General features: G+C 39.4%; 1 protein-coding gene across 6 annotated transcripts; it reads left to right on the top strand.

The window, feature by feature from the left end:
- Positions 1-568: 568 nt before the first annotated feature.
- Positions 569-24,658, top strand: LOC130157961 (solute carrier family 2, facilitated glucose transporter member 11-like). 6 transcript variants are annotated; one of them, XM_056358145.1, is made up of 13 exons: positions 569-816; positions 2,440-2,538; positions 3,388-3,548; positions 4,168-4,292; positions 5,814-5,943; positions 6,089-6,237; positions 6,848-7,035; positions 8,098-8,208; positions 8,284-8,385; positions 9,496-9,571; positions 10,500-10,627; positions 15,789-15,857; positions 17,803-17,891. In XM_056358145.1, exons 1-12 carry the CDS (start codon positions 793-795, stop codon positions 15,828-15,830), a joined length of 1,335 nt encoding a protein of 444 aa, XP_056214120.1. In that variant the 5' UTR covers positions 569-792; the 3' UTR covers positions 15,831-15,857; positions 17,803-17,891. The 6 variants fall into 6 exon arrangements, with proteins under 6 accessions (XP_056214120.1, XP_056214100.1, XP_056214093.1 ...); XM_056358118.1 differs by lacking the exons at positions 569-816; positions 2,440-2,538; positions 3,388-3,548; ... (5 more) ...; positions 8,284-8,385; positions 9,496-9,571 and adding exons at positions 18,344-18,504; positions 20,124-20,248; positions 20,501-20,630; ... (5 more) ...; positions 23,897-24,024; positions 24,361-24,658 and having other exon boundaries at positions 9,580-10,627; positions 17,803-17,901; XM_056358125.1 differs by lacking the exons at positions 15,789-15,857; positions 17,803-17,891 and adding an exon at positions 10,925-13,293.
- Positions 24,659-24,908: the final 250 nt, after the last annotated feature.

Below are 24,908 nucleotides of genomic sequence, written 5' to 3'. Positions count from 1 at the left end.
GCAGAGCCTTCAGGACCATATGCTCTATTCCAAAAACCTCATGCCTTTTCACCACAGCTGGCTGACAAACATCCCCATAAACACCACAAGAAATACCCTTCCTCAGTACATTCTAATTGGTACATAAAGCCAGAACAGCAGAATACAGCTTTCAAATTTGTCTGTTTCATCTAATAAGCAATATTTACTATGCCAATGAATCTGAAACAGAACTCCATATACTTTACTTAACAATAAATAGCAGTACCTAAACCTTGTACCAGCTGCTTTTTGCTTTGTGCAGATTATGGCAGATATACTCATCGGTCTGTATCATAGAAGTAAAGTACTTTACTGTTCCTGGAAAACTGTTTAGATCTTTTTGCCTGAACTGTTCTCCTTTCCCTTTCCAAAGCCCTCACTATGCCCCAGGTGCCAACTTCTTCTGCTTTGAAACTTTCCCCCTGCAAACTGGACTAGTTGCAACTATTTCCTGAAATATTTAATCCATCAGTGTTAACTTTGGCCAGTCAAAGTAAATACAAGTGAGCGAAGAAGAAAAAGTAAAAATTTAACTCTGGTCTTTGAAGCCAAATGCCCACTGCCATACCAGCAGGCAGGAGCCAGAGACACAGAAGCCTGTGATCCCTGAAGGTATTTAAAAGACGTGTAGATGTGGCACTTAGGGACATGGTTTACTGGTGGATTTGGCAGTGCTAGGTTTATGGTTGGACTTGATCTTAAAGCCTAAATGATTCTATGATTCTATGACAAAGACACATCACACACTGGACAACCAACCCCTAGCCAAAGATGACCGGCTTCCTATCAGACCTGGTAAGTACTTGGTGGGGTATTTACACCTGTGACATTTTTGCATAATACTAGTGTTTCAAAGAAAACAAAATCAGTATCTCAGTAAAAACAGCAAGGCTCCTATTCACTAAAAGCATCTTAGAAGTAGTTCTGCCTACCATTTTGAGGTATTACAGATGTTTGCAGTACATACATTCTGCCATCCATCTTTGTCATATTTTTACCAATACATTAATGTTTCTTAAATGTTTTCATTTATTGGAAAATATTTGCTTACCTCCAAACATAATTTGCTGTGCTTACCTACTGAAAAAAGAGTTTTGTTAAATGTATCATTAATTATTTATTGCAAAGATGGTGGGCAGAGGTTTTGAAAGGCAGGGAACAGGACTGCATGTTGGCAGCTGTGGCATCTTGACAGGGATGTTTGCAGGAGCCTGCAGCATTTATATCCTGGCTATGGCTGAGTCTTGAACCCAGAGGCACTGCCTCACACATCAGTGAGTCACCTCCAATAGGACAAAGCCTCTCTGAGAAAAAGCTCTCAGCTCCTGCTGAGCACAACGTCTTGTGCAGGGAAGAGGAATATGGCAGGGTACCACTGAAAGGCTGTCAATTTTTCATTCATTCATGGCATATTCACTATGCCCTGCTGCAAAGGCTGCTGTAGAGTAAACCTAAAAGCAGTGCTGGTTGTGTATTTTCAGATCTGTAATCAACCAGAAAAATTATTAGAGTAGGATGCCTGTTCTCAAAGCTCCCAAAAAATTAAGATGACCATGCTGCTTGAGACAGACAGGTTGGGCAGGAGTTCAGAACTGATAATGGTAAAAGACCTAGAAAAGACACTTTCCTTCAACAGCACAGTTTGAGCAGAACCATTGGAGAAAGGAACTTCTGTCCCAAAACCTTTCCTTGCTGTTCCCTTCTCTCCATCTAGGTAAAAACCCGTGGATTTCCAAGGGCTAGCATACTGACAGGAACCTGAGTAGAAAAACATGCCACAAACAACACTAGTATAGGATTTTTTCACCATCTCAGGCTTCTTTTTTTAATTTTTTGCTGCTGTGGGTGATTTCAGGAGGCTTTGCCACAAATCCTGGGTAGAGGGATCACTGCCCAATACTCAATGGCTGAAAGCTAGCCACACATCCTGGGTAGAGGGATCACTGCCCAATACTCAATGGCTGAAAGCTAGCTAGCACAGCAGCTGCTCCCTCAGATAAGATAGGAAGGGTCTGGGTACAGATGGCCCAGTCACTAACTGTGGGCACAGGTCTGAGCTGCAGGTAGCCTGGCCACTGTCCAGATAGCAGAGAAGAAAATAAGACTTCCCTCCTCAAAAGCACTCTTACTTGTATTAGTCCTGGAGTGTAGAATGACCTTCAGATTGCTACTCTGCTGACTAATGATTGAGGAGGGGTGGGAAATATAATAGTGGCCATAGCTAAAGGCTGCATTTCCTTAAGTTGGGTGTAGGGAAATCACAGCAGGATGTACACTTCACACCAGGGCAAGCAGAGGGAACACTCTTTACCCGCAAAAACCTTGAATGAATGAGATATTTCTGGAGAACGAAAGGCACATTGCAAGAGCAGCCTGATGTGGCTACAAGCTTAAGAATATTTTGTTCTACCTCTGCAGGTACAGTACCAGGGGTTCTTTCAAATGATCGCTGTCCTGGGGATCGGTGGAACATTCCAAATTGGCTTTCAAATTTCTACGATCACCTACATGTCTCGGGTAAGCAGACACACACATGACACACTGGTTAATGGTGGCACGGAGTCTACACTGCTGCTTGAGGATGCTCCTATCTGGCAGTCAGTGAGGGTTTAAATCACTTATGCTCCTCTCGAAATTCATTCCCATTGGTATGCTATCATGTAAAGCAGAACATGTCAAAGTGTTGAAAATAGAAGAAAAGAGAGATGCGCAACTTGTTCCTCAGAAGACACACACTGACTGGGGTGGCACCTGTGTCCTCTATAAACCTACAGCACGTGCCTGCTTCAGTGGTTTCATTTGATACTTTTATAATCTTCACAGACAAACAGAACAATTCAAATAAACCACCCTCGAGGAAAACGTCTGCTTCTCTCCACTGATCACAGATAAAACTTCCATTCAAGATAACTGGGGTCTAGAGGGAAGACATTATTTTGTAGAGAGCACCTTATGCGAGAAGTGTTATTTTCAGGCTTTTCTAGTTTCAGAGCACTGAGTTCTGAGTGAGAAAGTATTTAGGAACTGCACTAAACAGGCACTGTATAACCTGGAATTATTGCCATGTATGGGAGAGAAAACCCATAATACATTTGCAGCTCTTTACAGGGCTGTTCACACTGTATTTCAGTACAAGTCTCTGCCTCAGTTCCTCAAATTTCAAGGACAATAAAACAAAGAATGAACTTTTAATGGCAAAATTAAGACAGCATACTCTATTACACTGTCTAGTAGCTAATGCACACTTTCAGAGTTTATATGAAATAGTGACTTTAGCTTAGCAACAAAATTATGTTTTAAATACGATAAAGTATATGCACTGGGGTCACAGTTATTGTTAATGAAAATTATTTTTTTCTGTTTCAGCATGTTAAGGCTTTCATTAATGAAACTTGGCTGGAGCGATATGGCTACCCCATCCACCAGGATAATCTCTTGTTCCTATGGTCCATAACTGTGTCCATTTTTGGTATAGGAGGTCTCTTGGGTTCTTCAGGAAGTCGATACCTGACTGTCAAGTATGGCAAGTATGTATGTTTAAAGACAGTTTGTCAACTGAACCGTAGCTTAAGGAAATGACAGTTGAAGTTTTAAATGTAAGACAGACTTTTATGCTTAGTCATGGCTGTAATGCAGCCAGCTTAGCAGTGGTGCCAACAGATTTTGCTGCTTCTTGCCCTTGTCCTGTGTCAAAGGCTAATCAACTGTGCTGCCAGCCTGTCACACCAGACACAGTTACTCAGGTTGGGTTGTCTCAGCAAGGACAAAAGGCAGCCCCCTGGCTGAAGACAAAATGGGTTTCTTGGAAGTGCTACTCAAAATATAGCAGCATTGCAATGTTCCGAAGTGTTACCTCAATGCGTTCCATGATGGATTTTCAAGTGCAGAAAAGCTTCAGGACTTTTCTCTGCTACAAAACCCAGAAGCATTCCCAAACTCCCAGGTCTAGTGATGTGCCAAGGCACACCGTGAGTCCAGAGTATCCAGTGCCAATAGTGTAGAAGGCTTATTTTGTCCTGGACCACATATTTATAATTTCTCAAAACTAGCAAGGCAGTTTCATTCAAGACATCCTGCATGCCAGGAGCTGAAGTGCCATTTCCCTTCTGATTTATGAAAATTGTTTTTACTTTCTTGCACTTACAGAAAGAAATGTCTCTTGTGCAACAATCTGCTCATGATAGTGGCAGCATCTATCATGGGCTGCAGTAAAATAGCCCAGTCCTTTGAGATGATTCTAATTGGACGCTTCATGTGTGGAATAAGTGCAGGTAAGTGATTTTTTCCCACAGGTAAGCAAGCTCTCCCGAAATTTTACATCATTATTCAAAGTAAATAATAACCCTCCACTAAGAAAATAAAATGTTTAAGTCAGTGATCCCTTGTCAGAAGATATTCTATAACACCTAGCAATAAAAATCACAATTACTACTAATTTCGCTGACAGCAAATGAAATTCAGCTTTGCCAAGTGTATAAATATTCAGAGATGCCAGGAATGTTTTGATGCAGTATGAAACAAGGTTTTTTCCTGATGGAAAAATATGTATAATATTATCTTAATTTTGGTTAACAGTACTGGAAATTATACGGTATATGGTTTAAAGTTAATATTCTCATAAGGCTCCAGAGCATCAGGCTGTTCAAGACCACAGCCATTTATTTTTGACTCTGAACATATTTCAGGAATATTCTACAAGGGTATTCAACCTGCTTCAAAGCAGCTAAGTCCTTCAGGTTAGTACTAAGAGCTGGGCATAATCAAGTAAAGTCACTCTTGGCCGGTAGTTCGCACACAGCAAAAACATCCTTTGCTGGTATCGGTATGTCTTCTATTTGTCTCCTACACAAAAATTTGCTTTTCCATTCAGTTTGGTTATTCACAGGGATGCCTATTTTTAACTTATTTCATCAGAAATTAATGTCTGTTTTTCAAATAACTAGATTTTGTACATTGTTTCTCTGACATACAGTTGTATTGAAGAACTACAGTTGGATTTTGAGAACTACTCATCCACAGGGGTCCTGCTATGGTCTAGAACCTGTGCAATGCCTCATGCAAAGACTTAATTTTTGTTAAATAGATTGCATATATGTATTGCTTGACCATCACATACAGTTAAGAGAAGAACATTTGCTTTTAAAACAGATAAAAGGGGGGGTGACCATCATATTAGGAAAAAGCTCTTGTTCCCACACTAGTTTTCAGCATGCTTGAGTTATTAAGTACTTTGGATATATCTGTAAACATCAACTCTGCCTGAAAACATCAAAATTATTGCTGGACAATGGAAAATAAATACTTGTGTCTCCCCCTAAGTCGTGTACAAATCAACATTGCATATAGCACCGTATATTTTAATCTGCTGTGGATCTACCATACAGCTGTTCTATAGCATTATGTCAGAAAAGGTTGAGATTATGTGGGTTAACTACAAGAATATTACATATTACCACAGGGTGTTTAGTTATTCAGCACTTGCATACTCTGTGCCCTTTAAAATATGCTTAGGCTCAAAGAGATGCTATAATGAGGCTATACCTACACCCCAAAGGGAAAACTACATTTCTTAAGATCAAGGAACTGCACTATACAAAGAGGACCAAATACTTCTGTAGAAAGGGTTAGAAAATCCAGTACTGAAAAATCTCATGTGGGTTGAGGTATAAGAAACAATTTGGTGCATGAGGCAGCTCTATTCTGTAATGCTTGTATTATTTACAGGCAATTTTATTTCCAATGGTTATGAATGTCTTCTTTCTTCTCTGCCATAATTGTCTTCTCTCCTGAAGGTCTTTGTGCTCCTCTACATCATCAATACATTGGAGAAATTTCCCCTAGGAAGCTACGTGGATTTGCAAACTCTACTTCCTCTTTCTTTTGGTCACTGGGAAAAGCCATAGGGCAAATTTCAGGACAAAGGTAAACTATAATTGATTTCCCATGCAGTTAATTTCTGGATCCCCTCTACATTTTGCCTCTTCCTCTGCTTTTCTACCCATTCCTTTCTCTCCTCAAACCCAATGCAATGAACTTGTATTCTACACACACATTTTATCCCCACCAGGGAGCTGCTGGGCAGCCAGTCCCTGTGGCCCATGCTGATGGCCTCCTGTGGACTTCCAGCACTGGTCCAGCTGGTCACTCTGCCCTTCTTCCCTGAGTCCCCACCATATCTGCTCATGCATAAAGGAGATCAGGAAGGCTTCAAAAAAGGTAACTGAGGGCTCCAGGTTCCTGTTCCTCACTTGACTTTCAATTGTTTTGTGATATTTTCTCTTCCCAGATGGAAAGAAAAAGAACAGGACAAAGTTTCTCCCTGCTTATTTCCAAGATGACTCTGTGAATACCTACTAAGTATATTTTTGTTGTAGTCCCCATATAGAACACGAAGCTACTTCTCTCTACCGTTCTATATTACAAAACCTTTCACATTCAGCTGACACCACCTGCACTGTCAGTCTGATGATAAATGATAAATGGCTGTTTACACTGCAGGGCTCCACAGGACACCCCTTAGCTCTGCTTGTTGGCTGTTTACACTGCTCATACCCTGAAAGAATAAGGAAGGGAGAAAAATGGACCCGTGGGCAGGGAGGGAGTCATTGTACACCCCGCTAGACCCCTCTGCCACAACAGGTCCCTTTGTGCAGGAGGCAACCAGGGTTCTGTAACACTTTATAGGACATCTCTGCCTCACACCACAGCCACAGTCCATGCATGCTGTACTGTCAGACACTGGCACCACCTACTCAACAAACTCCTTAGACAGCAAACAAAAGAGACAAATTAACATGGCAGGTCTCGCTCTCCTTCTCCTCCACAGCCATAAGGCAGCTTTGGGGTGAAGGCCATCACCAAGCAGAGACTGATGACATCGTGAAAGAGAAGGCAACAATGAAAAACACCAAGATCTTGAGTGTCCTGGAGCTAATGAAAGAACGAGCTTTCCGTTGGCAGCTGTACATGATAGTTATTCTGACCGCCACAGTTCAGCTATGTGGCATCAATGCAGTTGAGTGTATTTCCCCTTTAAAGTCTCAAAACACTTATTGACAACCTTGAAGGAGACATCACGGCTCCAAGGAGCTCCATCCATTTTTCTCAGGCTTCTTAGGCCACAAGTTGCTGTCTGCCACCCCTCCTACAGGGCAGCAGCAGCCTGCAAAGGTTGGCCAGGCCCTTTATGTGACATCTCTCTGCCCAGCTCTTGGTACTTGTGGTACTTCCTCAGTAGTTAGGCTTATTTAACAGCCATTTTTGGAAGCTGTTAGAAGGCTCCAGAGCCTAACATAAATAAGCCCACTTTATATTGGCAAAATCCTCAGTGTAGCTCTATGTTACTGCTCTCTGCAACTGCAGCTATTTGCTCCCCAGCTCTTAGCATCCTAAGATGCTGGGACAGCAGTATGCTCATTCTGCCTTTAAAGCTAATCAACAATCACGCTCACTGTTCTGGCAGCTTCTGCAGTTCTCCCCCTCTTCCTTACAGCAGCACTTTTCTGGGATTGTTTTGAAGCCACGGCTTTGCAACTGCCTCCATGATTCATCTACCTCTAACATGACAATGTAGCAACATCTGTAAAAGAAATACACAGCTAAGGCTAACACAGCTTAAACTGGAGTCTTTATCATCTCAGCATATCTCCAAACAGTAGCAGAGATACTTGAAAAGATGCTTGTTTTACTTTCTCACAACTCCATAACCCATGCTCTTTTTTCTTGAGAATATTCTACAATGATGTTTTTGGATGGGCTCCAGAATAGATGATATACCTAGCTGTTTCTGAAAGCACCTAAATCAGGACTCTGCAAACTTAATTACATTGCAGCAGCTGGAGGTCCTTTAACACAGCATTTTATCTTTTATCTAATTAATTAATTGATTACATTTTACAATGCTTTTGTCTGCCAGTAAACTGAATACTACCAAAAAGAGTGCAGAATTCTAGCTCACTCCAATGTTGAGCTGTATGCTCCTTGGTTAGCAGCTCCTATCTAGGGCAGTGTCACACAGGTATGGGTAATAAATCAATTACTTTCTTCTCTTACTGTTTTATGGGGTTTTTTTTCCAGATTTATTTTTATACTTTTGAAGTCCTCCAGGCAGCTGGCTTTGATGAAAGAATGATTTCCTATATGACCCTCTCCGTTGGACTCTCTGAACTCTTAGCTAGTGTAGTCTGTGTAAGTCATTTCACTATGGGAATGGGTCACAATTTGCTCTTCTGGCATTGATAAAAAGGTTGTATTGTCCTTCAGAGCTCCATCATTGAGAGACTGGGCAGGAAAGTGCTCCTGAGAGGAGGCTATTTGATCATGGGTTCACTGCTAGCTGGTATCACCGTGACTCTCTCCCTACAGGTAAGGAAACTCTTCTCATGGCAGATTTCTCCATCTATTCTATTTTTAACCTCTGCTCAGCAGGCATGACCATGCTACTGAGAAAGGAACGTGAGGCTTAGAAGTACCAAAATAACTTCTGTGTTAACAGCTTACCCTCTAGGAGGGGAATATCCTAAAGGTCGAGCTTGTCTATCCACAGGATTAAACCCTCTCTCAGCAAGTACTCTCTTGTATTCCTACCTTCCTTTCAATGTGATCCCATGAGCTCAGCAAGGAGCATGTAAAACACTGGGAGACTAGCACGATTTCATCTCATTTCATCAGACTGCAAGCACCAAACACTGGCCAGCATAGATCAAAAGACAGTCCTAGGGAAATGGCCCTTTCTATTCATGCAGTTTTTAACAAGTAACAACAAAACCCCAGACTCCTTGCATCAGTTAATTTAAAATTTAACTTTGCTGCAGAAGATACTGGGAATGCACATAGGTGTTCACAGACTGGAGACCATTTCACCTCTGTAAGCGCTGTGTCATTGCTGTAGCTTCTTCAGAAGCAAGTCTCTTGGGTTAGCAGTATTCATCCAAGAGCTACTCTATAGATGCTGCTGTAAAATTAGACTTGAAGCAAGGTGGCAGCAGACTTCCATTTTTGTTCCATTCATGAAGATCTCAAACAGAAGAGAGAAAACTTTTCCCCAAAGCATTGGGTCTCATATTTTGTTGACTGAGATCCAGGTAAGTTCCTTTTCAGTACCAGTTATTGAACCTATCACTTAACAGAAATGAAGAAAGATATGATTTGGCCTCTCCATATTTCTAAGGGCTGGGGGAAGCACCGTGGGGTCAAGAAGAAAGGAGAACAGGGTGGAAAAGTATCATTCAGACTTCCTTTACTTGAAGACTTCGAAGCTTGACAGCTGCCTTATGCTAGCAAACCTGCTTCTCTGCTCATCCAAGAAACACCTCACTGCTCCATCCACAGGAAAAAGCACACACATTTCTCTGCCAGTTCCTACATGCTACATTTTTTCTTGAGGTGACAGTGTTGGAAAACAAGCAGTATTTCTCACCTACTGTTATGAACAGGTTCACCCAGAAGTTTTTTATGGGTTTTGTTTTTCCCCAGGACTTTTATTTCTGGATGCCATACTGCAGCCTTTGTCTAATTATCTTGTTTACAGTTGTCTTTGGAGTTGGGCCAGGTAAGTGCTCACTCAAAAGAAATAAAGGAATCGAGTCATGTAAGCTTATTAATATGGCTAGGAAAATACTGCATAATATTGCATAATATTTAGCATAAGTAAATTAATTTAATCTAATCTTGTAGTCATTTAAACACTGTGAGTCCAATCATTGGCCATAAACTTCAATGCCAGCAGGACTGGGTTTTGCTAACAAGAGGAAAGGAACACAGCAAAAAGTACTCACTGGAAAAATACAGCAAAAATAGAGTAAAAGCAGATGGCTAAAAGATTTTTTTAAAATACTAATAAAACTGATAGAGAAGAAGAAAAGCAAGAGTTCTTTTAAATTCAGTGTTGTATAATGTTACATTTTGTCCCACATAGACAGCAGTGAAAAAGACCTGCTTTGGAGTAAATCTTTTCCTAACATATACTACCTGTTCCTCTTAAAAGATTTTTTTTTAAAGCTTATTCATTTTTTTAAATACTTGCCTTCCCATATGGCAGGGTTGAATTATTTTCCTAACCCCAAGCTGTTGAAATTCTGTGACTTCAAAACATAACTGAAATGCCTGGGAAGTGAATCTGGGAGATCATTCATTGGTGATCTACCAGTATCATGCTGGGAATTCTTATTAGTAACAATAATTGTTATTCCACTGTTGCAGAGCTTCTTTCATGAGATGTCAGACTTTCTCAAGTGTTAACTACTTAATTCTTGAATCTCCTCAATAAATTTATTTGAATATTTTACCAGTTTCATAAACCAATATTTATAAGATGCCACAAATATTTTGTTTTCTAAAAAAGTGACATACTCAAGTGTTTTGAATGCCAGTCCATGACAGTAGCATCTATTTTCTGGCTGTGTAACAGTAACACTCAATCCAAATGTTCAAACCAAGCACATCAACATGTAATAACTCTTGTTTTTCTTCCCTTTCAGCTGGTGCCACGGTTTCCATTAGGGCTGAAATTTTCAAACTTTCATGCAGACCACCTGCATTTGTGATCGGCGCAGTTCTCAACTGGATGGGTGTCTTTGTGATCGGAACAACCTTCCCATTCATTGTGGTAAGTGATTTTCCCTGGAACAATCTCCAGGGGGTCTAAGCTCTAGTCAACTATGGGAGCAGGAAGAGCAGCTGGAGATTACAATGCCATGTCAGTCTAGAGTGGCCTTGGCACCTGCTCTCCCAAGTCCGCTTTTGCAATTGAAGGGCCCTGATTTGCCCAGGATACTTAGTCAGACTGAAATATTGTCAGAGGTCAAAATACAAAGAAGTCCTTATCAAATTCAAAGTAGTTTGGGACCCAAATACAAAAACCATGCTCATCTTGCTCTTTTTCTCACTTTGCTCTTCCCTGCAGGAAAGACTCAAGCACTTCTGCTTCCTCATCTTTATGGGGGTACTTTTCACCTCAGGGATAATTATCCACCTGTTCCTTCCAGAAACAAAAGGGAAATCAATCATGGAAATCACAGAAGAATTCAATAAGCTAAACTTTAAAAAGAAACGTATTCCAACTCAAAATCGTGTCACAGAGGATTACAACTTCTGCACCAGGCTTTGACCGGTCGCTAGGGGGAGTCAGGCTTTACTGAAAGGAAGGAAAAAAAAGACTGTCGTTCTCTGACTAGCAAGTTGGTCCAAATGGACTGTCAGCTTTCATATCTGTCACTTACAAGGTTCCCATGTTGCCAAACCAGCACCTTTCTCAATCACTCCGCTCTGGGCAGCTTAGAAAAGGGATGAGGGCTGGTATTAACAGGATAGACTCCTGTGGTCTTTTCCAACCTAAACGATTCTATGAATCATGAGCATCTTGGCTTAACTTGCTGATACGTAAATCTCTTCTTAACAGAGCAATTAATACACACTGAAACTACATGCAGAATTTTTAAACACTCTGCTGACCACAGAGAAAAGGAAGATCTGTGATGTCCTCTCTCTCTGATTTCTGAGTGTGTTTTTACAACCCTGAAATGGGAATAGTGAAGTGCTTGGCTTGCTATCTCTGGCTAGGGTTCAATGCATAACGGATTAAAGAAAAAATTTAGTGGAATAGGAGAGAAATTCTTTGTTTCTCTAGACTCAACTGAATAATCAGACCTTGCCAGGTTCCCATGCATAATGCCATGTTGTCCTTGTGTTGTATCTAGTTTGACAGACTTCAGTCCTTTTGGACTGAAATTTTCCAAGTCAGCAGCCATCCTTGCTTTGACTTAAATTTAATTTTTTTGCTAAAAAATTCAGCCATTTCGTCCTAAACTCAGGCTTGTTAATGAAAAAGTATGGGGGAAAAGTTCCTATACAACTCTTCTCAAGGAATAGTGCCTTTCAGTGGCAATATAGTCAAAGGATTCATGGGTAGAATCCAGTCACCATAAAACACAAGCACCTAGAGTTATTTTAGATACTCTGTGCTGTCTTGCCCATCACTGTCATCATCTGGAATCTGTAACTCCTCTTCCAGGATCGGAGTTGCCACAGATATCTTATGGGCTGTGGAGCCCATAACAGTTTAGCTGCTACTTCCCTTTGTGTGACTTTCAGCTACCTGGACTCAATTTACTCCAGAAGAACCACCTTGGACTGGAATTCCTGGCTGTAACAGAATAGCTGTTGCTTTACAGTTTCTTCAAAAAGCATCTGTACAGTACCTGGCTGTATGTACAGCAGACTGTCAGCAAAAGCTCAGTCATGTCCTCCACCTCTCGCATGCATGCAGGGCTCCTGCCTAGGGTGTATTTCTCTATCATGACTAAGAAGTGATCACACATACTCATATTTCAAGGATGTGCAATCAGTACAGACTCTTCAGTTTTGTTCACTGCAAGTGTAGATACTGATTGACCGCTGTAGAGATGACTGTAAATATTTTATGCCTTTAATATTTTGTCAGACTCATACAGCTAGATAAGATTTACAGAAATGTAATTCTAACATAAGGAACTTCTGAGGCATTCATTTAAGCATTTCCAAAAACAATTTATGGTTTAATACACAGGGTTTTGTAGCATTTTTGCCAATTTTTACAAGCATGTAGTGTACACAAAGATAAGGAAACAAAGTGAGAGAATATGTTAAAACATATCGTGTGCAAGTTTTCTAATTTCCAGATTTATTGTGATATACTATTCCCAATGATCTCCGTTGCAGGAATGGGTGCAACATAATTTTCTACACTGATCTATAATCAACATCTGCACTTGTGTTCACATACTGCAGGCTTTCAAACTGTGAATGATCTTCAAGGCAATCTGATATCAAGTTCCTAATTCTTCTTCCTGCTATACATAGTTAAAGGTAAAAAGAGTTTGTGAGCCTTATAGGATAGTGTGACCTTGTGAAGTACCACAGGAATTCATTTCACCAGAAACTTTTTTTCAAATATGAAAATTCATGGGACTTACTTTTTCTTTAGAAAGCAACTATTATTCTGCATGTTTTCATCTTCTAATGAGAGGCTCACACAGTCCTAGTAGCAAAGGAATACTATTAGGAAGAACAAGTTAAGGCTCACAGTGGAGTACACCATTACAAATTACAATCCAAACTCTAGACTTGCACTGTAAAATAAGTGGTTTTATCTCTGATATTGCTTTGACTGGCATATTTACTTCATCTCAAATAAGGTTATTCAAAATATGAATTCATTTGTTCACCTTAACGGCTACTTATTTTTAATTGGAAATGTTAAACATAATAAAAATGGCAGATTGCCTTGTAATAAAACTTCTGGCCTCCACAAGTGTTTCTTTTCCAACATCAGGATCTCCCTTAGGGACAGCTGACTAGAAAAAAGGTTATTGGTGTGCATGGACTTTCATGATTGGTGTTTTTCAATATTCCAGTCTTTAGTATTGAGGGATACTTGAGACTTCTAACTAAAAGATAATCTACAAAACATAAAGTGTCCTTAAAGTCAGAAAAGCTCATTAATTTTATATATACACATAACGCTATTAACAGCTAGCAGCCATTTGGAGACAACTACCAATATAGAAAAGAAATCTCAACTTTTTTCAAAATAGAATTCTCTTTTCCCAAACAGTCATTCTGAAAACATCCTTCATTCCATTACAACAAGACCTGAAGTCTTTGGAAATATAAGCGGAGTGGCATGGTGTAGCATTGTTGGAGTGACTCTCCAGTGAGGCACTTCTCTATCATCTCAGTTATTCATTAGACATTATTAGGAAAGCCTTCCCCATAAGATCCGCAGCAGGAAGCAAGTGGATGCCCTATGGAACATCAATGTGACAACAAAGCAGAACAGCTATTTGGAGCACAGGTCATCCTTGGCCTGTGCTCAGTGGAGCAAGAGCTGTATTCTGGTCAAGGCACAAAACAGCAAAAAGGTATGGTTCAAATATGGGAAGTGAGAAAGAGGACAGTTATTCAGAAGCTTCAGGAACACTACATCTACCTTTTCTTCCAGAGACATCAGCTGACAGGTTAAATGCCTCAAACACTGACTCTAACTGAGGCAGATATAAACACTTAAAAACTGGATCAGCAAACTGCAAAACAACATAGATCTGGTCTGGTTGGTCCATATTAAGGAAGGCTTAGCACAGCTTTGCATATGTGTCATGCATGACTGTAAAATTGCTAGATAAATTACTAAATCACCTGATGTTTTGAGATTTACTATCCTGATCACAATTTTGACTAAAGGGTATCTGTAAGATACCTGCTAACTACTTGTTAACACTAATTATAAAACTGCACATCTAATAAAGGGAGCCTCAGCACACTGTAAATAATAACAGCACAGAAGCAGTATAAATGCAAAAGACATTCTGCATTAAGGACATTACAGGAGGAAGACTCTTGACCCACCAGAAGTAGGAATCTTAAATCAAAGTACAGGACCAAAGAGTAAAAGTTACAATATGTATAAAGTATACTAAGTAGAAGTGAATGAAGTATAACATAAGAAAATATGTGCAACAGGCTGCATTTGAGAAAGAATGCCCCACACTAGTAGCTACATATTACTGCCTGCTTGTGTCTTCCCCCAATATCACCTAAGCAAGGCAGATACTAGCAACTAACATGGTGTTTCTTTCCTTTGTCAGAGGCACATTATATTTTTTCAAATTTGTATGACTTTACAGAAAAGGAAATTCTTAGGATCAAAGGGACAGTATTATTTGTGCTCTGACAACAGCTTATCTGCTGAAGAACCTAATCTGGAAAAAACCCCACCATGAACTCTCAGCACACATCAACAACAAAGTCAACTTCATGATGAGGACTGCATAAAGACGGGAGAAATTGCTGAGTGGTGCTACATGCTACGTTTCAGATATTAGCTAGAGAATCTCTGAATATTCTTTGCATGTGATGTTATTTTCTAGTAAATATAACTGATTGCCTCCAATAAGCCCTTTTTGATTTCTTCATCTTCTTCATCTTTAACTGAAGTGTAAATGACAACTAAGCCATTTACCTACCTAATACATACAAATCCCTCTTAACTATGAAATAAATGAATTTAAAGCCCAAAAATTTCCTGTCTGAAGGAAAAAAGTCAATCCAGCTATGGAGGTTACAGAATAGTTTCAAAGCAATCTTTTTTTCATCACAGACACAGAAATAAATATACTGACTAATGCCAGACAAAACTGTGCATGTCATTGAATTTCTCGCTCCCAGTAAAGGAAAATCAGCTACTATTAAATATTTAGCTGGTCAAGCCTGGTGCGCCATTGTAGAATCATTTAGTCTGAACCCCACTCCAAAATGATGGGGCATTTCAATTCCTTTAAGTAATGATTAAATTACAATGTGCTCCAGTTGCTGTCACATGAAGAGAGAATAGCTCTTTCCTGTTGTATGTCAAAGTCCTATAGTTCACTGTCCGAGCCCATCTAAGATTCCCAACAGATAACTTTGTCTTTATGTTTCTCAGCTTATACTGAAAACTAAGCAAGCTGTGATTATTGAAATCCTGTTTAAAATTGATGTCTCAGTTCCCTATCCGCCCAGCACAAGATAGAGTTTGTGAAGTATACAGGTTCCCTGTAGGGGACACCATCTTGTTTACTTGGGCTAGATATAACCAGTGGTTGAAATATTTAATCCAACAATTCTAAACTTTGTACAACAGCTGAAATATGTGTAATTAACTCAAAAACCTTTGAAGTAAAATTTAACTTCAATAACATGGGACTAGTTCTCTTACAGTGCTATTGCATAATGCGAGCACTTGGTTCTTTTAGCAGGTACTAGCCAGTAAGCAACAGGGATCAGCTCTTTCATAGGAGATGGCTACCTTCTTCTCTGACCTGGTGAGTAGCTGGTCACTTTTTCTCAGGGCTTTGACTTATGAAAGACAAAGCAAACATAATACTAAAGATCCAGACTCCTTAAAGATTGTAAACTCTTGGTACAGAGACCACCTTCTCTTCTGTGTTTAAACATCACCAAGAACAATGGGGCTTGGGGTCAGGAAAGTCATGTTCCATGGTCTTTTCCATGCAATAAGATAAAATAAAATAAAGATAAAATGAAAACTAACAAAAGCCCTGGCAGTTCCACCACTGCCAAACCTACTTTTCTTTTGTCTTCTGAATTACTGACAACAATACTAATTATTAAGCACTCTGATTACTTCCCAAAGTAATAGATTAACTGTACTGGAAAAGGCTAAGAAATCATGACATAAGCTTTAAAATAAACTACTGTCCTTATTTCATCCAAAGATAATTAGCATCATCCATCAAGAGTTTCCATAGTCTTAAACAGGGAAGAAGTGATAAGTATTCCTCAACTGCCAGAAAAAATCTATTTTGCTTTTTTTTAAGTATTAAAATTGTTAATTTGTATTGGAAGAAGAAAGGAAGAGTGAGAGGGTGAGTTCTTAATTCGTATGAATGTTTTTGCCAATTAGCAAATGCATTGAATTTGGGACAGAATTTTAAAGAAAATGTCCTTTAAAGGACTGTAGCTGCTTGGCTCTTGTCACATGATAACCTGGGAAATCCAGCTGTGAACTAATTAAGTAACAAGGTCTCAAAAGATGGACCTAAGAACAATAAAAAGGAGTGTTGTTCTACGTATCTCCCAGTCCAGAATTATTCACATTCCCTGATTGCATTTTCTACCAGCTTCTCCTCATCCAGGCACTGATCTCCAAACTATTGTGAGCTCATGAAGTTCACATGTGAGATGAAAAGAACACAGCATAGTGTCGTCTCTACAGAGATGATGTACTGTCCTGGTCTGTGACAGGCTGAATAAAAAGGGAGAGGAAGCTGAACCCCAAAGGACCCTGCACAGATCCAGATGGGGCTGGGTTTGGTTTGCTAGGTACAGTCTGAGCTGCTTGAGAATAACTCTATGTAGCCTTGCAGGCACTTTAACACAGGGCAGGTGACCAGTGGTATCACATACCTCAAAAAGGTCCAAGTAGTTACATGTTATGTTTTCTCCTTATTTACAGTTAAAATTATTTCATTCATCAAAGTAGCCAGTGTATTTCAGTCCTTAATCTTTGACAAAGGAAATTAAAGATGGACAATATCTCCCTAGCCTGGAAGATGCCAAGCCCTTCAATATGCAAATACAGACTTTCATGGTTAAATAAGTAGAAAAAATAAAATCTTGAGAAAGGAGAAATGTAATTCCAAATCAAAGTCAGCAAGATTTTTATTTGAATGCAATTATAGGGTCTATTCCAAAATATTATCTTATCTTTGTGGTCCCTGCCTTTCTGAAAAAGCTGAATGCTAAAATGATCTTTTCTTTATTATGCTTAAAGATACAACATAGTCAGAAATTAAAGCAGAGAGTACAATAAAACGTTATTGATTTTTAATGCTGTACTTTTGTAGCATAGCGTTATGGTTTGATGTACATACGTCATTGGAGACTGAAGACAAGGAAACTGATTCTCTCTTCCTCACATCCAGGACTGACACCTTTATCCAGTCAACCTCTCATCGCAGGCATACAGTGAGAGCTGTACTATCAGCAACATCTTTCAAAACTCCTTTTATTTCTTGCAAGTAAAGTGGTGGATTATCATGCTTATACTAGCACTTAGTCTTGCTATGGCATTGTGGTTGATGACCGCACTTTGGCAGTAGGTTAGAGGAATTTTGGAAAAATGTTTACATTCAAGACATTTTGAAGTGGATAAAGGGGAAGAACAAGTGTGCCTATGAAGACTCTGGTCCTGCACAAATCTAGACTAATGAGAAACTGATGGAGCACCTTATTTTTGCTTTGCAGGTTCAGTTCCAGGGACTATTTCAAATGATCTTTGTGCTGGGAATTGGTGGTAGTTTCCCATATGGATTCCACATTTCTGTCATCAACTATCCTTCTGTGGTAAGCAGCCATTTTCTGCGGTTGAAAACACAAAACGGAGAGCCTGAGCTCTCCATTCTCCCACAAATCTTAAATTTACTGAGCATTCAACTGATACATCTATGCCTTTTCTTTGGCTAACAGTAATATCAAATGTGTAGAGAATTTTTTCTCCTTTAAAGAACAGGATGGCATTTTCTGTTTTAAGTAAGTTCTTACCATGTAGTATACAAGCCTCCAAAGGAAGGCAGAAAATGTGCTTTTAGCATGCTTCTCAGGAACCTTACTCATCAACACAAACATGAAGATTTTGCAATGATCTCAGCTAACTTGTCTTACTAAGAAAGCCAGTCTCAATATAAGTCTAGTATTAGAACCACAGGCTAGATCAGAAGTACAATGACCAAATAATATGAAGGGATGTTACACCCACTGTCCAGTCAAATCTCATTTTACTTTTCAGCACATCAGGAAGTTTATTAATGAAACCTGGATACAGCGACATGGCTCTCCCCTCCACCCCGAGACAGTTATGCTGTTGTGGTCCTTCATTGTGTCTGTTTATGGGATAGGAGGATTGCTGGGGAGCCTCTGCTGTGGCTACCTGACTACAAAATACAGGAAGTAAGTGTTTCCTCTAACGGCTCAATAGTCAGAAAGTACAGGGAAATACCAAGGTGAACAAATAAACTTCTTCTTTTTGGCTGAAGCAGTCTAATTGAAGACAACTGATTCGGTTTACTAGAACATCTACCTCTTTCAAGTAGCTAGCAGTCTTCTATCTTGTTTATCTGCCCTCCCCAGTGAACTGTATTTCTGTAAAGGCTGCATTCAACATCACATCACTGGATTAGTGCCTCTGGGAGCAGCAGGATACTGTACCTGCCTTATGTTCTCTTCAAGATCCCCTACGACTTTCACAAAGATCTCCCAAGATTTATAAACCCCCAAAAAGGAGCTGTGTGTCTTGTGTTGTAACACATTATATGCAATTACTCTAACCACCTGGAAAACACTATGTGGAAGATATCCTTAAGTGTCAAAGAAGAACCAGATTTCCATTTAAAAACACTTATTTTGGGGTGATGACATTATATTAAATATTCAGATCTAATATAATAAAAATGTGAAGAGAACAGAAAAAAATAAATTGCCTGTAACTACACTGTAAAGATACAAGCAGCACCAAAACAAATTCTCCAGGAGACATTTCTGTTCTTGGCAATCCATTTTACTGAAAGTCAGTTCCAAACTATCTTTCCCACTGGATGGAGAAAGGATTCCTCACCAGTCTGGTCTGCTCTCAGTGCCTTGTGTGTAACACCACTAATTTCATTTGCAGAGAAATTGGCAAACATATCTACTTGGTGTGACCCACTTAAAGATCTGCTCCACAACCCACTGATCCAGAGGCCCCTCATATGGGTCTCAACAAACCACCTTAGCCTGCGTGCAATTGTGTTCTTTCCTATCAGGTAAGTGCCCCCAAGAAATTTCTTGTGGGACACTGCCTTATCCCACACTCAGAAGGTCTCCCAAGACTGGAAACAAGACCATGCAGTTCTCCCATGGGTTATTTAACACATGATAACCTAATTACTGAATCACTGTCTTCTAAACAGAGTATCTCTGTGAATCCTTAATGTGTGCAAAAGGACTCTTATCCAGCAGGCATCACGGCAAAACAACTGAGTGCAAAAGACTTTGATTTGAGCCTGAGACATCAGGGTTGTGAACATACCAGCCCACGATTCACACAGTGTCTTTAGAGATATGCCTCTAAAAACTTTCTACCATCTCCGATCACACCCATTTAGCCAAGAGTGTCTTTAATATGAGCTATTCTAGAATGGGAACCACAGACTCAGATTATTTCTGGGCAACATTTCTGGGAAATAGTTCTGACATTTTATGAGGAGTTCTAGCCATTTTAAAATCTTGGTGACAAGCTGGGCCAGTTCTTTGTTCTCCTTCCCCACTTGTACTGTGGAAATGCTGTTCATCAGTATTCCAACTGTTTAAATTCTAAGCTGAAAGATATTAATGAATTCAAACCTAAAGTATCCTGAAATTTTAAAGAATCACTTTAACTATCCAAAGTCAAAATTATTTCAGCCATTCCTTAAAACAGCAGGAATGGCTGTACCATGCTTCCTGTCACAGCACAATTAGTCAAAAGAGTAAAAGAGATTCTCATTTCACAGTAAACTCTCATGGGCTTTTTTTTTTCCTTCCTCCCCCAGAAAAAAGTGCCAAATGTGCACCAACCTGATCATGCTGGTAGCTGCACTTTTCATGGCTTTCAGTAAAACTGCCAAATCCTTTGAGATGATTCTGTTTGGACGCTTTCTCTATGGCATTGGTACAGGTATGTGTTCTGTGGAGTGCAAGCATCATCCTTGCTGTCTCAGGATTGTCTTTACAGGTATTGCCATTCTTGGAGAATGATTTTTAAAGCAAATATACTAGGCACTTAATAAAAATGAAAGGCATAACCCCTTTTGCAAGAAATTGTAATCCAAATACCAGAGTGAACGGAAACAATGTAAGAGAGGGTGAAGTCAGAAAGTTAAGCTTTTCTAAATATTCTAACAGTCATTTATCTTCTTCTGTGTTAAAGGTTTTTCTCTCAATATACATCCTCAGTATGTAGGAGAGATTTCACCCAAGAAGCTGCGTGGATTTACCAACTCCACAGTCGCTATTTTTCTTACACTGGGAAAACTCACAGGACAGGTTATTGGACTACGGTAAATTCTCCAATCTCTCTATCACCAAAAATTTATTACACCAAAAATAGTAGAAATCTTTCTACTACCTTTTCACCTACTCAGTGACTAAGAAACACTCTCATCTTCCCCACAACAAGTCTTAGCTTATGCCAGAGGAAAAGTTTTGATCATAATTGAGGCAAATATATAGTTTTAAATATAGAAGACAGAAAATCAATTACTTATAATCTGATTTCTTATTTCCACACCCTTTCTACTAAGGCGCTTACTCTTCAAAATCTACACTTGCATGAAAAGTCTTAGCAAGATATTTCAGTCCTGTGGTCAAACAGTTGTCAAATGAGTCTTATCAGCTCTCTAGGCATTATATTGGATTATAATGATATTTACAAAGTTTTCCAAAATGCCAAATAATTCCTTTAAAATTGTTGGAAATAAAAATAGCCAAATTTTTGAAATCTGTCAAATTATCAGTTCAGATTTTGTCCCACTACACCCTTGAATGGAATCTGAGCAACCTTCCTCACTCAGAATAACTTTCTGAACATTCATTCAATTATAATAAATAATTTTGTTTCACATACCCTTTCCAGGGAGATTTTAGGAAGCGAAGCTTTGTGGCCATGGTTGTTAGCATCTAGTGGACTTTCAGCATTGGTTCAGCTGGTTGCCCTCCCATTTTTCCCTGATTCACCATCCTACCTCCTCATACAGAAGGGTAATGAAGAAGCCTGCAGGAAAGGTAGAGTGTCTACTTTCCTCACTTATTCACCTCATCTGACATGTTAGAGTGGCAGCCTTTGCATAAGACAAGAAAGCAGGGCAGGGCTGTACAGCACAGAGCAGTGCCATGGAGTAAGAGCAGAGGCAGTTCTAAGTAAAATAGTTGAGGTAGTACCTATGGCAATACATCTGTATTAACCCAGGGCCTCACTTGGTCTAATTGAATCAGCTAAGACAAGATAAATATATATTAGTATGTCTAACATTTTCCACTTTGGTGGGCACTACTGTATTTCTTTAAAGGAAATGGTTTAGGCAGCTCTCTCTTTATTAAAAAAAATGTACTTAAATGTTTACTTTGCTTACAATTAAGTCAACTCAACATCAGAAAGATATGAGACAAAATTCTCCTGTTTGCCTACTGCTGCTGAAGCAACCAGATAGCAGAAGCAGACAGCATCAACACCACCACCTACACCACAATGGACAGGCAGACTAAAGGGTTTAATGTAACCACTCATGATGGAGCTATACTAGTAGAATAATCCACTCCCTTCTTTCTCCCCAACAGCCATCAGGAAGCTCTGGGGGGAAGGAGACCATCAAGCAGAAATTGATGACATTATGAAGGAGAAGGCTGCAATGACAAGCACAAAAACCTTGCGTGTCCTCGAAGTAATAAAAGCACAATCTTTGCGCTGGCAACTTTACATTTTGGTGACTGTCATGACCACCTTGCAGCTCTGTGGAATCAATGCAGTTGAGTGTTCTCTTTATTCCCAGAACAAGGGACAGCACTAGGCAGTGTTACAAATCCTTCTAAGTCAATGTTACTATACCAGCTTAGAATTGCACCACAACTGCAACATTTTTTTCACAGGTACATTTCCTGTCTGCGTTTTTCAGATATACTTCTATTCTTTTGAAGTATTCCACACAGCCAAGTTTGAAGAATACCTTATTCCATACGTGTCCCTGGGAGTTGGGTTGTGTGAATGCTTATCCTCTATATTGTGTGTAAGTCTTTTCAGACTTGAGTTTGAAGGAAAAATTTAATGTGGTCAACTTTGTACTTTTCCTTACTTATAACTGGGCTCAGGGAAGATTTGCATAACCTAAGACACATCTTCCTGCTTCTGCAAAACCAGATGCAGAATAAAAAGCAGCTCTTTTCCCAAATTATTTGCATGACTGTATGTCTTTAGACTGTTTTTTATTCTATAAAATCATTTTCTGATATTCTGGATTAGATGTGTGTAAGTATGTGCACAAAATTTGATATATACCAGCACACAAGAAAGGGAACTCTCTAACAACAGCCTAGGGTTGACTAATAAACACAGTTTAATTAACAATGAATTAGCTTTGAACAGGCTAATCAAATTAATTAGAAATTAAGTGATTCTCAAATGACATTGATTTCTGGCTATTATTCAGATGTGTCTTCTGTGAAGAACACATGAAGAAGGAAGGAATTATTTCATTTGAGAACTGGTATTTATGACCCATGTTTTCTGCTTTTCAGAGCACCCTTATAGAGCGATTTGGGAGGAAGGTGCTGCTATGGGGAGGATACATGCTGATGTGTTCTGTGCTAGCGCTCCTTACCATGACCCTGTCACTGCAGGTAAAGAGGCAGCAGCCTTCTGGCTACTTACTCAGCATCAGCCCACTCTTCCAGTCTTGCCTCAATGGATATGTACAAAAGCTTAAGTCAGTAGCAGAAAATACAGAGCTCTGCTATTCTGTCATGTATCTAATGGTTTGATATCACTGGTTTCTCACTTTTAGCATCAGTTTTTCTGGATGAATTACTTCAGCGTTATCTTGATCTTCCTATTCGTTATCTTCTATGGAATTGGACCATGTGAGTACATCAATGGCAAAGTTGGGAGGAAATTCTGTATCATATTGGTTGGTGACACATCTGGCAGAGGAAGAACAAACTAGCCCCACAGTAAAAAGTTCTGGAAATTAAGGAGGGAAGGGCAGATATGTACAAGTGGGGCAGGAAAAGGATACATTCACCTTGAATTTTATTGCTGATCACAGGATTTAAATAATTTAAAATACAGTATCATCTTCTCCAGAAGGTCTGAGACAGAAATTCCGGAACAATTCTTAAAATACTCAGCTAAGGATTCTAAGCATCGCCAGGTATATTATAGTATATCGTCTTCATTAACTTAACAAGTTAAGCTTTTTGCCTACCAACATGCTACCAACAACTACATACAACCTCCTGACCACAGGAGCCAAAAGAGGAGCTTGTTTTATAAATTTATAAATTTATAAATTACTGCACTGATACCGGTGTAATATGGAAGTGCACAGATCCACTGGCACCAGAAAAAGGATTCCAGTATGTACAAGGGAAACCTAAATTAACAGCTGTAGTCCCTTTCTGGAACCAAGGTCTTTCACCCTCATAGCAGAGGCCACCTCCCAACAGGGCACCTATCCTGCCTGTCTATCATTTTCTTACCACTGCCACTGTGAGAATCCTTGGCAGGAGCAAGGAAACAAGTATATGTGGTTTGTGTTTTGCTTTTCTTTTTCAGCTGGAGCCACTATATCAATCATGGTTGAAATCTTCAGCCAGTCATTCAGACCATCAGCCTTTCTGATTGTTGGCTGCATCAATTGGATGGGACTGTTTGTACTTGGGATGATTTTTCCACTGATTGTTGTAAGTGACTCTAACTGGATCCCCTCTCCAGACTATTCCACTTCTGAATGCTGGCCGGGAGCAAAATAATAGCAATACATTGCGATGACATGCAAAGCTTAGAGCTCTGTCCAAATACCAAACCTGGACAGGAATCCCGCAGGCCTGTCAGAGAAGCAGCAATTAGACTCAGGTCAAACGTGGCCAGTTGAAACTCCTGGTTTGATACCCATCCTGATTTGTGTATTAAGCACACCTTTGAATTTTAATTACTAAGGCATAGGCTTGCATCCAAGGGCAGGGAAATAGAAACTGAATTCTTATTTTCCTTACAGTGTCTCCCATTTCTGTTTGCAGGATAACCTGGGACCCTTCTGCTTCCTTATCTTTTTGGGAATTCTTGCTTTATCAGCAATTTTCATCTACCTGTATCTCCCCGAGACCAAAGGAAAGTCAATCATGGAAATAAAAGCAGAGTTCAACAAGCTGAACTTTGGAAAAAAAGAAACCTCAGTCACTGAAAATAACTTTCCTAAGGAACAGTTGTTCTGCACCAGACTCTGAATGTTCAGAGAAATTTGCATCTCTTAGAAAAGACAGGAAACAATTTTGCAATAGAACTGAAAATAAAACATTAAAAACAGACTGCAACTTCTGTGTTGTACTCTTTTATTTTTTTTCTTTTTAATATAGATATGAAATTAATTATGCAAGAGTTTTATTTCTTGATGATATCTAAACATTGTCACAGGAAATTTCACCACTCAGTTTTAAGATCTACCGGATATAAAAAGGTTTTTTCTATTAAAAAAAACCCTTTTATGATAGTCTACCTTACGAAGTTTTATAACATTTTGTTAACAGACCATAGGGCTCAAATCCTGCTAGAAGAACACACATACAGG

Source organism: Falco biarmicus, chromosome 1 (genome assembly GCF_023638135.1).
Source record: "Falco biarmicus isolate bFalBia1 chromosome 1, bFalBia1.pri, whole genome shotgun sequence".
Classification (NCBI taxonomy): domain Eukaryota; kingdom Metazoa; phylum Chordata; class Aves; order Falconiformes; family Falconidae; genus Falco; species Falco biarmicus.
This window is presented reverse-complemented; position numbering and strand designations above follow the sequence as displayed.